The 16,659-nt window shown below is 38.7% G+C and overlaps 1 protein-coding gene across 1 annotated transcript; it reads left to right on the forward strand.

Annotated features, from left to right (window-relative positions):
* The first annotated feature begins 1,778 nt into the window (after positions 1–1,778).
* degs1 (delta(4)-desaturase, sphingolipid 1) lies at positions 1,779–16,450 on the forward strand. The gene is made up of 3 exons (XM_058651515.1): positions 1,779–2,019; positions 9,859–10,601; positions 14,664–16,450. The coding sequence occupies exons 1-3, from the start codon at positions 1,938–1,940 to the stop codon at positions 14,808–14,810; spliced, it is 972 nt and encodes a 323-aa protein (XP_058507498.1). The 5' UTR covers positions 1,779–1,937; the 3' UTR covers positions 14,811–16,450.
* Positions 16,451–16,659: the final 209 nt, after the last annotated feature.

Consider the following 16,659-nt stretch of genomic DNA (forward strand, 5'->3'; position numbering starts at 1 on the left):
CAGGGTTACTTGTCTGTGCATGCTGGACCTGTGCACCTAACCAGCAGCCAACAAAGACACGATCATTAAGATCACATTATGAAACTAGAATACACTACACAGTATGCACGTTATGTTTGAGCCACAAAACCTACACCAGATTAAGTGCACGCAATCTTGACAATATGTTGCAAAACCTTATATTTATCTTCGTAAGATAAAGATTGCGTCACTTTGTAAACTCTCTCTCTCTCTCTCTCTCTCTCTCTCTCTCTCTCTCTCTCTCTCTCTCTCTGCTGTCTTGCTGTCTTGGAAAGAATCAGAATCAAGAAGAAGAAGAATTTTCAAACCCTAAAGTCACAAAATAAGACATCTGAAGTGCTGTGATGTACTGATATACTGATTTTCTCTGTGGGATTTGGTGCAAAATAACACAAACATTGATTTGATTCCCAGAAATAAAGAGAGGTGAGCCTAAGTGGCTAACATTTCTTCTGAGCACTGTTAATGCTTCATGATATCACCCTTACAGCATTGTGATATTGACAGTGATAGAACAGCAGCTGGGAAACAGCGGTGCATTCCTTTGACAGTAAGTGTCTTTGTTTTTCCACATGCTCACAAACTCCCGGTTGTGCCAGCTGGGCTTGATGAGATCCCCCTGAGCCTTGTTTGCAGAGACAATACACTCCTTTGTTGAACATTCAGCTCTGGTGTTGTCGCTGATGTCTCACTCTGGTGGTGGAGTCATCATGGCTGACACTTGCTGTCTCATGCATTAACAAAATAATACAAAAATAATAATAATAACACCAAAAAAACATGGGTTGTGTAATCAATGTCTGCCAATACACCCTCCTCAGTGTTACACACATTCAGCAATATGATGCAATATACAATATTGCACTGTGTTGAAAATGGAGTTTCCCAACATGCTTGGATATTGTGTCATTATTGTGTCCTATTTATTTGGCAAGTCGCAGCCTAAAGTTCTCCTTCATAGCCCAAAGCTCCTCACCACAGCCTAAAGTTCTCCACCTCCTCAGTCTCTTTATTACAGTTCAAAGTTCTCCTTCATTCCCATCCTCATTCTTCCATACTTATTCTTTTCCTTGATTCTTAATCCTTCTGGATTCTTGATCTCAAAGCTGATATCCTCAGTCTCATACCCGATTGTCTGCCTTTTCGAGTTGCTTGACAGATGGAGGAAATGGAGTTCTTTGATGACCTTCCTTCAAGGAACATGTCTGTTGTTCTTCTTCTTCCAATATATCTTGACAGGCTGTACACTACGAGGTGCAATGCTGCCCTCACAGAGTTTTCAATCACATTTCGAGGTTCAAAGTTCTTTAACACAGATCAAAGTTTCCCTTCTTTCTCATCCTTATTTTTAGCAAAAATACTTTTGGTCACCACTGAAGATGAGTGCCTGCCTTGTGGCTACTGGGAACACAAATGGGAAATCATGTATCACTATAACTATATAACTATACAACTATTATACATTAATTTGATCACCCTAGGTTTTGTGTGTGTATATATATATGTATATATATATATATATATATATATATATATATATATATATATATATATGTATGTGTATATATGTATGTATATACATATATATATATATATATATATATATATATATATATATATATATATATATTTACTCAACCATTCCTGGAGTGTTAAGCCTGAATTAAAGTTTAAAATGAAAAGTTGTTGACACTTTAGAGCAGGAGCTGAGTGTGTGACAGACAGACGGGCCCAGCGGGGGGAGGAGCTTCCTCTGTGGGTTGAGCTCAGCAGCAGACGGGCACGGGCAGGATCTGAGACCGAGCTGAGGAGCCGAGGAAAGGAGGAGGACGAAGGTCTCGCTCACGCTGTGTTTAACCACCTTTGCAAAAATACGCTCGTCTCCAAGTCAAGAACTCCAAACAGTGACGTAAAAGATGGGGAACAGGGTCGCACGTGAGGACTTCGAGTGGGTATACACAGACCAGCCGCACGCCGACAGGAGGAAGGAGATCCTGGGTGAGTTAGCTTCTCCTTTAGCTCGTTTTGGATACACCTATAGTTTCGTTTATGTGGATTAGAACGAAGCTAACGTGCTCCGGTGGCTACTGTGTCAGCATTAGCAGTAGTTAACCGTGTAATGGAGTGCACAGTAACTCCTCTGACCTGTTAGCTAACGGTTCCATCACCGCCCGTATATTTGTCACGTCCTTCTAAAACTGACCCGTGTTAGTCTTCATGTCGGTGATTAGTTTACGCCCTTGTTCATAACTAACTAACTAACTAACTAACTAACTAACACCAGCATCTCGGCTGTTCATGCGCTGGTTACACGCAGTTAGTGCAGTTTAACACAGTAACGTTAGCAGTAGTGGACCTAGCCACTCCCTGACACGACGTAACTGACGAGCCGCGTACAGGAAAGTTGCTGTAACGGTTCCACATCCTGACTTCACTCGTACTCATACTCTGTCCGACTGACACACTACACTCATGGTTTTGTCAATGAAATGTTAGAAAATGGCAGAAATGATCAGCACAGATGCGTTTCAAGAGTTGGTGGCTGCAGGCTAAAGTGTGTGTGTGTGTGTGTGTGTGTGTGTGGGTGCGTGGGGGTGGGGGTGGGGGGTTTACATCAGATTAACATAACCCATCATTGGTGCCATTATGCAGTTCTAGCACTTTTCGACTGTACTTGTTTCTTTTGCTTTTCCATTAGCGATTCTGAGCTGAATCACATCCCTTTATAGGGGGCATGGAATGCTTGTATCACACATATATGTTAGTTATGGAGGTCTACTTACATATATTAACTTGTTTTCATGGTCACATATATGTTAGTCATGGAGGTCTACTTACATATATTAACTTGTTTTCATGGTCACATATATGTTAGTTATGGAGGTCTACTTACATATATTAACTTGTTTTCATGGTCACATATATGTTAGTTATGGAGGTCTACTTACATATATTAACTTGTTTTCATGGTCACATATATGTTAGTCATGGAGGTCTACTTACATATATTAACTTGTTTTCATGGTCACATATATGTTAGTTATGGAGGTCTACTTACATATATTAACTTGTTTTCATGGTCACATATATGTTAGTTATGGAGGTCTACTTACATATATTAACTTGTCTTCATGGTCACATATATGTTAGTCATGGAGGTCTACTTACATATTTTAACTTGTTTTCATGGTCACATATATGTTAGTTATGGAGGTCTACTTACATATATTAACTTGTTTTCATGGTCACATATATGTTAGTTATGGAGGTCTACTTACATATTTTAACTTGTTTTCATGGTCACGTATATGTTAGTTATGGAGGTCTACTTACATATATATTAACTTGTTTTCATGGTCACGTATATGTTAGTTATGGAGGTCTACTTACATATATTAACTTGTTTTCATGGTCACGTATATGTTAGTTATGGAGGTCTACTTACATATATTAACTTGTTTTCACGGTCACATATATATGTTAGTTATGGAGGTCTACTTACATATATTAACTTGTTTTCACGGTCACATATATGTTAGTTATGGAGGTCTACTTACATATATTAACTTGTTTTCACGGTCACATATATGTTAGTTATGGAGGTCTACTTACATATATTAACTTGTTTTCACGGTCACATATATGTTAGTTATGGAGGTCTACTTACATATATTAACTTGTTTTCATGGTCACATATATGTTAGTCATGGAGGTCTACTTACATATATTAACTTGTTTTCATGGTCACATATATGTTAGTCATGGAGGTCTACTTACATATATTAACTTGTTTTCATGGTCACATATATGTTAGTCATGGAGGTCTACTTACATATATTAACTTGTTTTCATGGTCACATATATGTTAGTCATGGAGGTCTACTTACATATATTAACTTGTTTTCATGGTCACATATATGTTAGTTATGAGGTCTACTTACATATATTAACTTGTTTTCATGGTCACATATATGTTAGTTATGAGGTCTACTTACATATATTAACTTGTTTTCATGGTCACGTATATGTTAGTCATGGAGGTCTACTTACATATATTAACTTGTTTTCATGGTCACGTATATGTTAGTCATGGAGGTCTACTTACATATATTAACTTGTTTTCACGGTCACGTATATGTTAGTCATGGAGGTCTACTTACATATATTAACTTGTTTTCACGGTCACGTATATGTTAGTCATGGAGGTCTACTTACATATATTAACTTGTTTTCACGGTCACGTATATGTTAGTCATGGAGGTCTACTTACATATATTAACTTGTTTTCACGGTCACGTATATGTTAGTCATGGAGGTCTACTTACATATATTAACTTGTTTTCACGGTCACATATATGTTAGTCATGGAGGTCTACTTACATATATTAACTTGTTTTCACGGTCACATATATGTTAGTCATGGAGGTCTACTTACATATATTAACTTGTTTTCACGGTCACATATATGTTAGTCATGGAGGTCTACTTACATATATTAACTTGTTTTCACGGTCACATATATGTTAGTCATGGAGGTCTACTTACATATATTAACTTGTTTTCACGGTCACATATATGTTAGTTATGGAGGTCTACTTACATATATTAACTTGTTTTCACGGTCACATATATGTTAGTCATGGAGGTCTACTTACATATATTAACTTGTTTTCATGGTTAAAAAAACCCCCTCCCCTCTGGCACGGTGGATGCTCTGCAGCTCAGCAGCTACAACAAGAGTAGTTCTTCTTCTTCTGCGGTTGAATGTAAGCAACCGGATGTGCCTGGACTAGTGCCCGCACCAGGAGGCGCTACGGTGGTGAGAGGAGTGGTGAGGATTTCTGATGATGACATCATCAGCATAGGGAAGTGCCGATCCGCTTCACAGAGCCCAGGAAAACAATACAACACTATTTTCTCAGCAGTGGCTGAACTGTTGTTCTGAAACTTTAGGGTTTCATAAACGAGGTAATGACGCAGATACACACACAAACGCAGCGTTAATTTTCGCCTTCAAGTCATATTTCAGTTCAGTGTCAACAAACCCTAACCCTAACCCTGTGTGTATGCATGTGTAGCATAGCTCCGCATGCATTATAAGGACATAGACGTGACTATGAAAACAACTCCATTAACACAGGTAACTTTTCTGTCCTCATTTGGAGCGATCATTTGTGAGCGAATGAAACTCAAAATTCAAATAAAGCGATAACTAGTGCTATAGACGTGTTTGTAGCATCAGACGTGACCTTATTCAGTTGTGGAAAACCCTGGATTTACGCATTAACTGGTTATTGTTACATTCATATTGTTAATAAATTATTTAAACGTGAAAACAAGGCCTGAGTGTGGTACAGAGCAAACAAATGGTGGACATTATATCAGTCAGGACACCATGTAGACATTTGAAATGGAAATTACATTTTTTTTTAAAACCAATGATCCTTAACTAGACAAGTCTAAAAATGGCAGCCATCTGTGCTAAAAGAGAGAAACAAAAGATTGTGAAGTGAATCGAAACCATGACCTTAAAATCGAAAATCAAATCAAGAATTTGGAGTATCGTGACACCCCTATTATAAAGTATATTAAACACATGTAATTAGATATAAATGCCACCAAGAGTCTGTCTCCAATAAAGCCCTTCTGCAGTCCACTGCTGAGGTCAATAAAGAACCACCTGGCCACAAAATTGGATAATGAATTAACCAGCTGGACGTTAGTAATCAGTCAGCTATTTGGCTGACAGGCAGTGCTTGTGGAAAGGCCTGTGTTTTTAATGAAGCAGAGCAGTGGTCAGCAACTCATGGGCCAGTTTTGGCCCACCAGTGCATATCTGGCTTGGTAGATTAATAAAAAAATTAGATTAAAAAATAGTCTTGTGTCTTTACAAAGATGATAATGTCATGCAGAATTCAGTGCCTTTTATTCTGAAAAAAAGAGCAGTTTCTAGACACTAGTTACAGTCTGTGGCAAATTCAAGTGACTTTTTTCAAACCAATGCATCGCTTAAATAAATAATTTTTGTGCAAGATTAAGTGGTTTAGATTTGAAGCCAAATAATTGATCGATTGACCAAAAAACTACTAATCTGATGAATAATTAACAGCAATCTTCAAAATTGACATGATAGCGTGTAATTTACAGCTCCACATCAGCCTTTAGAGACTTTTAGACCTGCAGTAGACACTTTAGTCAGCTCTTATTGTGTATTGTTGTGTTTAATCAACATTCAAAAGCTTGATGACTGAACTGAGTCACTGACCATGTGATGGGGGCTCTGTGACAGATGATTCACATCAGTGATTTCAAGTGGCAGCTCTTTGACCCTTGAAATTAGGTTAATGCAACAGTCCTTTTTGTGTCCAGGTGTCCTTTTCAGGTGTGGTTAGCCTCAGTCTCCAGCACTTGGTGTTTTTGTCATGGTGTTTAGGAAAGCTCATGTACTTCATATGTATCGTATCAGCACAAGTGTCCGACTAGTGGCAACAGCAGTGATATTGTTCATGTTAATACTTGCAACTACAAGCAAGGGTGCTGTTCCCACAGAGGTGGACTCTGAACTTTGCTTGTTTTAGAAGAGCCCACTTGTGCTAGTGGTCACATGCCTGAGGCCTGTCTGTCTGTCTGTCTGTCTGTGTGTGTGTGTGTGTGTGTGTGTGAGATACATGATGTGGTGTTGCTGAGACTTGTCTTTGAGCTGACTCAAACTATAGTTGTTAACCAGAGGGAACATGCTAATGTAGTCAGACCCTGTACTAGTCAAATGCGCCCTTTCCAAATGATTTGTGTCAGAGACGCAGGACACAGGGCTAACAACACCGCTGACATGTTCTCAATCACATTTTGAGGTTCAAAGTTCTTTAACACAGATCCTTATTTTTTATCAAAAATATGTGTAAAAAATAAAAATGTACTGGTTGCACACTCTCAAACCAGACTGCGACCATTTGGTCACACTCTCAAGCCCCGAGTGTCCATGAGGATACAACAACAATCCAGCCCATATTTATGCAATTGGATCCAATATTTGTATATGTTTTATTTGTAATACTTGTAGGGTATTACACAATATGTATTTTAAATGACATCATGAGATCTTAATCACAAAATGAACCTTGTGCTTCCCTGTTTCAGTTTGATGGTAACCTCCTGACTGAGTGAAGGTCAGTGGCCGTGTTTAGTGACTTAGTAAACATATAAATCGGCTTATCAACTACAGTGCACACACGCATTGTTAAAGGTAAATGGAACATACTTTTACAGTACAGTGCTTCTTGTCTAATCAGTCACTTTGACCCTCAAAGGATAAGTGTAGATAACCAGTATATATGATAGGGCTGCACAATATAGGAAAAAAGGTTTTTTTGCATTGTATATTGCAATATTAAAAAATACAAGTATTCTCACCAGATGACTTGAATAGTTCTATTTCGAAGCGTAAAATAAAGAAGAGAAAATTAAACATATTTTTACTTGAATAAACAAAACATTTCAGTGATGGATCCACACACAGTCCGCTGCACTGCACATCCACAGCTCGTCAGTGGCTGGTAGATAAATTTGATGAAATACAGAACAGTGCATTGAGACCAAACTTTTTCTCTGACATTAAATATTTTGAAGTGAATGGATGGAATGATGCTTGAGCTTGCTATTAGCTAGCTTCCAGTAGTGTGATATGGGAAAAAATCTTATCGCGATATACTTTTTCATATCATGCAATATCAGTATATATCAGTGCAGATCCATAAAAAAACAACAATTATTTCTTCAGGCTGTCGGGAAAATATTTAATCTAAAATGGTAATTTGACACACATCTTGACACAATATCTAAGGTTTTCATACCTTGTCCAAGGCATTTGACTATTTCATGCTTTGCAGCAGCAGAGAGATCCTTTTTCTTTCCCATATTGCTTGAAAATGGCGGTCTGTTTAATAATGTGGAACATCCTTCTTTAGTAGTTTTTCCTTTAATTGGGCTCACCTGGCAAACTGATTATCACAGGTGTCTGAGATTGATTTCAGTGATCCAAAGAGCCCTGAGACACAACACCATCCATGAGTTTAATTGAAAAACAAAAAATGTAATCTTTATGACACTTAAATACAATTTGCATAATAATTTGGAACGCAGAGTATGTTGAAATAAACATACATTTAAAGGGCATTCAAATAGATGGAAAAGTGCAAATAAAACTGAGTATTTTTGTGGAGTTCAGCACAAACACAAACTGAGCACATTGTGAGCGTTCTGAAGCTTCCTCTCAACCTGCTGGTTCGGGTGCAGAGAGACCTGTAGCTCCTCCCGGAGGGGAGTGGGGTTTGGTTGTGGTTGGGGGTTCTGTGCACACACACCACAGACATCCTCTCAGGTAGCCCACAGTGCTGTGTGAGTGAGAGGGGGAGTGGCTGCAGTAATGATAATTCACCTGATTGATTCCTAATTGAGTTGAACATGTTGAATTTTGAATGGTTTGAATATCTTGAAAACTGTAGAAGGAGTTACGCACCTGTCTATTCCCGCTTAGAGTCTTCCCGCTTAGAGTACACGGTGAAATGGCACCTATTAAATGCTGGAAAGTCCCTTTTGCGCAAAAGTGAATAGTGCATACAGTGCAGATTATGAACTCCCAGAGACATTCCCTTCACACCAGTTGGTCTTAAAGCATTAAAACATTCTCTCTCTTCTAACCCCTTTGAGCAGCCAACTAAAGAGATCAGCTCTTCTGATGCATCTGCCAACAAATAAAATGTATTATCATTATCTACGTGGGAAATCACAACAATCTAGTCTCCCTCATCCCAGTTCAGTTTAACAAAGGGGCAGGTCTTTATTTAGTGAATGACATGGTGCAGACAAGAAGAGCGATGTGGAGAAGGATACAGTATGTGGGACGTTAACTGTTGACTCTGAACATCTGAATAGTGTTTGATTTCACAACGACTGGCTCATTAAACAAACACCAGCTCTCAGCGTCCTTGGGTTCTTTACTGTCTTCACCTGAAATGCCCCGCCTCCTCCAATCAGTGTGTAACTGCATAGTTAGGGTCAGTGGTGAGCGCCATAAATCACCGTCTAATCAGTTACCTGAATAAACTTATCAGTCAGTTAGTTTGTTAACAGATAATAAGGTGTAAGTCAAATGTGACTTGGCTTCTGTTTCACTTTCTTTTATTACAGTAGTATTCCCTCTCATTCTAGCACATTCTAAGGATGGCATGATACCACTGTTTGCATCCTATTCTGATATCACAAACTTGAGTAGATTATATGGATAGTCACTGTAGACCTTTGAACCTGTTCATTATACATTTGTGCTAGCCATTTCAAGCTATTTCTCCAGCTGTATAACAAATATTCATATAAAGAAGAAATAAACAACCCACAACATGACTCAGTTAAAATGCTGTTGCTGATTGGTGCATATGTGATATGTACAATTTCATACTCATTGCTTAAAGCAGTTGGAGCACATGAATACATTGAAAACATGTAGGAACAAATCATCTTTTACAGCAAAAAAACATTTTGTCACCATAAAAACAGCAGCAGTGAAGGCACATAGCAACATAATGTGCATTTAATCTGCATTTACTGTCATTCGGTCTAATATTGGTCAAAATCAATGGCTACAATCCAAAAATCCTATATATCGTCTGTATGTCATGTTGAGAATTATTTCTTGTGTTCATAGTTAAAAGGAATAAAATGAACGTATCGATACTGGAGTTGATAATATCAGTATGGGACAGGAAACAGTGGTATTGTGCCATCCATAGTTTGTATCAGGAATCACTGAATCTCACTTTCCTCTGTTGTTTTCTTCTACAGCTAAATATCCAGAAATCAAATCGTTGATGGGTCCCGACCTGAGGCTGAAATGGATTGTATGCATGATGGTGGTGATACAGTTTTTAGCTTTCTACCTGATCAAAGACTTGGACTGGAAATGGGTTTTGTTTTGGACCTATGCGTTTGGCAGCTGTATCAACCACTCAATGACCCTTGCCATTCATGAGATCTCCCATAACACGGCTTTTGGAAACAACAAGGCCATGTGGAACCGCTACTTCGCCATGTTCGCCAACCTGCCCATCGGCCTGCCCTACTCCGCCTCCTTCAAACGCTATCACCTTGACCACCATCGCTACCTGGGTGGAGACGGTGTCGATGTGGACATCCCCACCGACTTTGAGGGCTGGTTCTTCTGCACGCGCTTCCGAAAATTCGTCTGGATTATTCTGCAGCCACTCTTCTACGCTATCCGGCCTCTCTGCATCAACCCCAAACCCATCTCCCAGCTGGAGGTGACCAACATGGTTTTCCAGCTCTCCTTTAACTTCCTGCTCTACTGGCTGTGGGGCGCCAAGCCTGTGGTCTACATGCTGGCCGGCTCCATGCTGGGGATGGGCTTGCACCCCATCTCTGGTCACTTCATAGCCGAGCACTACATGTTCCTCAAGGGCCATGAGACCTACTCCTACTACGGCTCCCTCAACCTGCTCACCTTCAACGTGGGTTACCACAACGAGCACCATGATTTCCCCAGCATCCCAGGACGCAGGCTGCCCATGGTATAGTATATATATATATGTATATATATATGTGTCTCTATATTGCATCTCTATGATGACATGAGACACGATATGGTCTTAGATTTTGCATATTGTCATTTAATCATACAGTAAAAGTATCTTTGTTGCCTTTTCCTGGTTTTAAAGGCTGTTGTATTGATAATCATCATCATCATTTATTATACTCAATACATTTGTGGAATACACAAAATATTATATATATTGATTAACAAATACATGAAATTAACAAACTACATTTAAAAATTCACTTAAAAATACTTCTTTAATTTAAAGCCTAATTATTTGTGTTATAGCAGAATTTGACCATATTTATAGTCAATTTCATTGTTTCTAACACACGTAAATATCCTTCATTTAACATTAAAAAGCCAAAGAAATAAGGCAGATATTATCTGAAATGAAATGTAATAAGCATATTTTAAACATATTTTAAACAGTTCACTTTATATTGCCATATATCTTGTATATCAGGATAAAGCCTAAACATATTCAGATATTTTGTATAAGCCATATCGCATATCCTTATATAAATATTGAGTTGATTCATATTGTTATATATATTAATATTGAAATGATATAAAAGTATTTTGTGATAAGAATTCTTTCACCACAAACCCAAAACGTCCAGCCAAAAAAACAATTCCATGATAATGTTTTTGGAGATTTCATGAAGCAAACAATCGCTCACTCATCTGCAGTCCTTAGTTAATCAGCTGGTTCTTTTCTTGATTCATTGTTGTCCAGTGTTTTTACAAACAACAATGTGTTCGAACATTGATATTGAGTTTACTTTCATGGAGAAGCTGAAATCACTAACCTGTTGTTATTCAATAAAAAACGTTCACGTTAGCGAGGTGAATATATGAGCTAAGGCTGAAGTAGAGCTGAATAAATGCTGTGTTGCTAGAAAAGAAAAAAACATTAGGGTTGAGATGAGTCACAAGACGGAGCTTAACTTAATCCTAAATCAAACAGAGTTGTGCAAGTGTAACAATCATGTCTTGTTGTTAAAAAGGTGGTCACACTGTATCGTCCTCCTTTAGTTGGTTCATCGTCCGTTAATGACTTGTACATGTCACTGTCGACAGTGTGAGAGGTATTTTAGTCTGACCACAATGATGAGGACATGACACCAGCAAACTCAGTCTACTCTACACTGAGTCTCAAAGGGATACTTCATATGTGTTTGTATGAAGTATTATTGACGTGTGATGAGGACATGACACCAGCAAACTCAGTCTACTCTACACTGAGTCTCAAAGGGATACTTCATATGTGTTTGTATGAAGTATTATTGACGTGTGATGAGGACATGACACCAGCAAACTCAGTCTACTCTACACTGAGTCTCAAAGGGATACTTCATATGTGTTTGTATGAAGTATTATTGACGTGTGCGCCCCCTGTGCCTACAACCCACAAGTCACACTCAGTGTCAGTTGCTGGAGTAGAAAGATTTGTTTTTATGAAATATGCACTGAGACATTTCGGCCAAAAATGGCCAAAACAAAGCATTTTCGTTGTTTGTCTGAAAGACTTTTAATCCTAGTTTGTAAACCGCTCACTCTCTTGCACCAAAGGCCATTTAAATAAGCTATTTCACACAGGAGAAGTTTGAATGTGTTACTTGTTGACTTTTGTGTTTGGACCCTTATGTGGAGGATAAAGTGGTAAAAGATGAATGGATGGATTTACCTCAGTGACGCAAACGTACCAAAGCAACGTAAAATAGCAACGTTTAACCAAACCTTTAACATATTTACTGTATTACTATAAATGTGCAGCACTTGGTACTTATTACATGTAAGCCTCAGAGGATTTTCAGTGTCATGGGCTGTTTGCACTCTAGACTCACTTAATCACTATGTGAACACTAAAGTAAACATGAAATCATCAATCATGTCGTGTTAATGCTCGACAGATGGACAGGTCTGACACTAGAGCTGCAATGACTCATTGATTACGTCATTTGTTTTTTAATAATTAAAACAAGTTCAGCTTCTTAAATCTTTTGGTTACTTTGCTCAATTTATATAACAAAGAACATCATCATTTCCAAGTTTGACAAACACTGATCGCCATTTTCTAACATTTTATGAACCAAATGATCAACAGATTCATCAATTATCAAAATAATCTGAGCAAAGTAGCAAGAGTTGCTAATGTTGCTAAAGTGATGGTGATGTGATGTTAGACAAAATCACAGGTAATGTCACTTGCTCTGGAATATTTGTTTTGATGACCTGAAACTTACATGAAAACATTGACAGGCCGTGAAGTGTCCTCCACCATTGTGCACCATGCAGGGCCGCTTCTGAATCGTGGGGGCAGTAGAGAGTCAACAGAACAACAACAAAGTGAAACAACAGTAAAACGTGGTGCCACAGTTCACTGGTCTATCCCTGCAGCCACAAAACAGAGTCAGGCTGTCAGGCGCTCGTCTTCACTCACTGACGCGTGTGGTCCACGCAGACGCGGCTGATCATGTCATATGTGCTGTTCCATCGCGTCGGACAGTCGTTAATCAGCTTCTCCGTTTTCAATCCAAAGCACTTTCTCTGCTGCTTCACGTTGTGCATGTGCGACACCTGTCGTAAGCAGCCGCCGATGTGTTGGTTTTTTCCAGTCGAATATTCTTTTTCACAATCAAATCGCCATTTTTTTTATATTTGAAAACATATATATATATGTTTTCAAATATAAAAAAAATTGAGATTTGTGTACATATATACATATATGTGTACATATATGTATATATGTATATATATATACATATATATGTATATATGTATATATGTACATATATGTATATATATATATGTATATATATGTGTGTATGTATATATATATATATATATACACATATATATATATACACTTCATAAAATCTCCATTATTATGATCAGCATAATAATGGTGATCATGTGAATAATATTAGCCTCGAAAACTGGATCTGGCAAACTAGAGTGCACCTGTGCAATTCCTTCCTTAGCAGCTTAACTAAGACATGGTCCAGGTTTCTCTGAACCAGCTCGAGCTTTATCAAAAAGGAAGCTTTTGAGTCTAACTTTAAATACAGAGAGGCTCCGCCTCTCAGACTACAATGGGAGCTGGTTCCACAGGAGAGGAGGAGCCTGGTAACTGAAGGCTCTGCCTCCCATTCTGCTCTCACAGACTCTTGGAACCACAAGTAAACCTGTGTGTTGGGACTGGAGTGATGTGTTAAGGTGATATGGTACCTGATCATTAAGTGGATCTGGGCTGCACGCGGTGTGCATAAGTATACCAAGGTCTTTACTAGGTAGACAGGATGTGGACTGTGCCCTTATGGCCACGTTGTAGTCTGAGGTCATACTGCTGAGACGACATTGAACGCAACACAACAGACGACAACAGAGGACGTCCAGGTGGTCTTAACAAGACAGAGAAGAGACTGCAGGTGTTTGCCAGAGGATATTTACAGCCGTCACAATGGAGTGATGTTTTTCTGTCGCCCAATCAGATGACTGTCATGGGTCTAGCTCCACCCACATCATACCATTACTCTGGTAACCCAAGGGAAGGGTACTGAACCAAACGCTGTTTCCCAAACCTTCTACACGAGGACCCACTTTATTATATATATATATATATATATATATATATATATATATATATATATATATATATATATATATATATATATATATTTATATATATATATATATATATATATATGATATTTAAAACATATACACATGAAGCTTAACTAGGAAAAATAGATAAAAGAAATAAATTGATAATATTGACACAAATCTAATGCCCGATATGAGGACCTATTTATTAAATAAGGCAATCTATCTTAACCCAAATCACAATAAATGGTCATCAATCAAAGAGCAATTCTGTGCATAATGTAACAACATATCTGTAACAGTTTGGTAAATGACTTGCAACTTAATTTTAGTGTATTTATAAGTTAATAAATACACGTAAATAAGGATGAAAAGGTTGGGAATATTGAGCAGAACTAAAGACAGCATGTTTCTTCTTGGTTTCCAGGTGAAGAAAATAGCAGCGGAGTACTACGACGACCTGCCTCAGTACACGTCGTGGGTGAAGGTTCTGTACGACTTCATCATGGACGACGCACTGAGTCCGTACTCCAGAGTGAAGAGGAAGCTGAAGGGAGACGTGAAGCAGGAGTAACAGCCGCTCACAGTCATAGACTCACCATCTTCTGCCCATTAATCCTTTCAACGCGTGACATAAGGGGCGGAGTTTAAAACACGCTTTATCTATGTTTTAGAGATTTGTAGAAATGTAAGAGGTTCTTTCTGGGACTGGCTGCACCAAGACTTCACTAATTCACCTTATCAATGTTTTTGTCTGTGTCCGTGACGTCAACAGTTAAGAATGGATTAGTTTGGTGGTGATGTGGAGCCAGATTCAGGATTTGTTTTAAAAGACGACGTTTTCAACACTTGTAAAAAAAACAACCATATATCTATTTTTGGAACAAAGTCATGGATTAATACCTTTCTGTTACAGAGTGGTTTGGTCTAACATTGGCCTGATGTTTGCATTGTTTCAGTTCTGTTACTGTGAGTGAACTTTGGTGAAGTGGACACTGGTTTGGCTGCTGTTATAACATCATGTATAATGAAGTGTTTTAGTCATGATCGTCTTCTGTATGTTAGCGTGCAGCTCGTGATCAGCATCATCATCATCATCATCATCATCATCAGTGGCTCATTGTTCTTACCTTTGTCTGGAGTTTTAGCAGCAGTTCTCAGTAATGTAGCCTGAATGAATGAATGAATGAATGAATGTCAGTGGTGGAGGCTTCAACTTAAACACTGCCCACTCACTGTGTCATGTGGTAGAAGTTGAAAGCAAACAACAGTGGGCATTTAAAGGTCCAGTGTGAAGCATTTCACAGAGTTTATTTGTATGTTTTTAAGTGAATAGAATAAGACTTTTATATGTGCTAGCAGCTGAAGACATTCTTATTGGTCTGTGAAGGCCACCGTAGCTTCTTGACTCTTGTTACAATCCCCACTCCAGATGTCACTGATGGTCACACACTGGACCTTTGAGCTCAGATACTTTTCATAGTGTACAGCTGCAGAAGTGTGCGTGTGTGTGTGTGTGTGGTTGTGATACCATCTACGTCCAACATGTTGAAGTCAGAGGCCACACGGTTGGTGTAGCGGTTAGCACTCTTGCCTTTGCAGCAAGAAGACTCGTGTTTGAGCCCCGGTTGGAACATGAGCCTTTCTGCATGGAGTTTGCATGTTTCTCCCTCTGTGTGTGTGTGTGTGTGTGTGTGTGTGTGTGTGTGTGTGCGTTTGTGTGCGTCGACCCTCATCGAAGAAGATGGATGGATGTTGAAGTCAGAGTGAGATTAGTGGGCGATAACTTCCTCCCTCTTTGGGCCAAAGTCGAGTGAATCTCCCTCGTTCCCAAACTGCTGTCTGTCTGTAACACGTTGCTTTTGCTTTTGCGCCTGCGACCGTGAGCGGTGCCTCCATTCAGCGCCGCTGTGACGCTGAAGTATCTTCAGTATCAAGTGCCTCAACGCTGTCTCTCCTCCTCAGTCCTGCTTCTGTCGTCTTAATCCACATCTAATGACTTTATTCACGTTGATGAGATGCCGAAAAAGTATTGACGATTTAAAAAAATCACTAGACTTTTATTGTTATAATTATTATTATTTGTTTCACTTCCTGCAGCTGAAGTCACATCCTCTGTGTTTTATGAAATTAACAATAGAACCAAATTACATGCAGCTGCTGTTGAATCAGTATGTTTTGACAAGTTTGAAGCCAATAAAATAAATGAATGAATTTGCTTTGTGTGACATTTGTTATGAATCCACAATCACTTATTAATCAAGTATTAAATTATAGATCAGTGTCCTGCATGTTTGACATGTTGTCTGCAGCAGCTCGTCACAAAGCTCTGCAGAAGTCTGATGACGAGCTGCTAACAATGGCACCAAAAAGGGAAAGTGACAAAAATACGGAAGCAGTTGAACCCGAGTTGTCCAAATGAC

The sequence above is a fragment of the Solea solea genome, chromosome 15, assembly GCF_958295425.1.
Source record: "Solea solea chromosome 15, fSolSol10.1, whole genome shotgun sequence".
NCBI lineage: Eukaryota > Metazoa > Chordata > Actinopteri > Pleuronectiformes > Soleidae > Solea > Solea solea.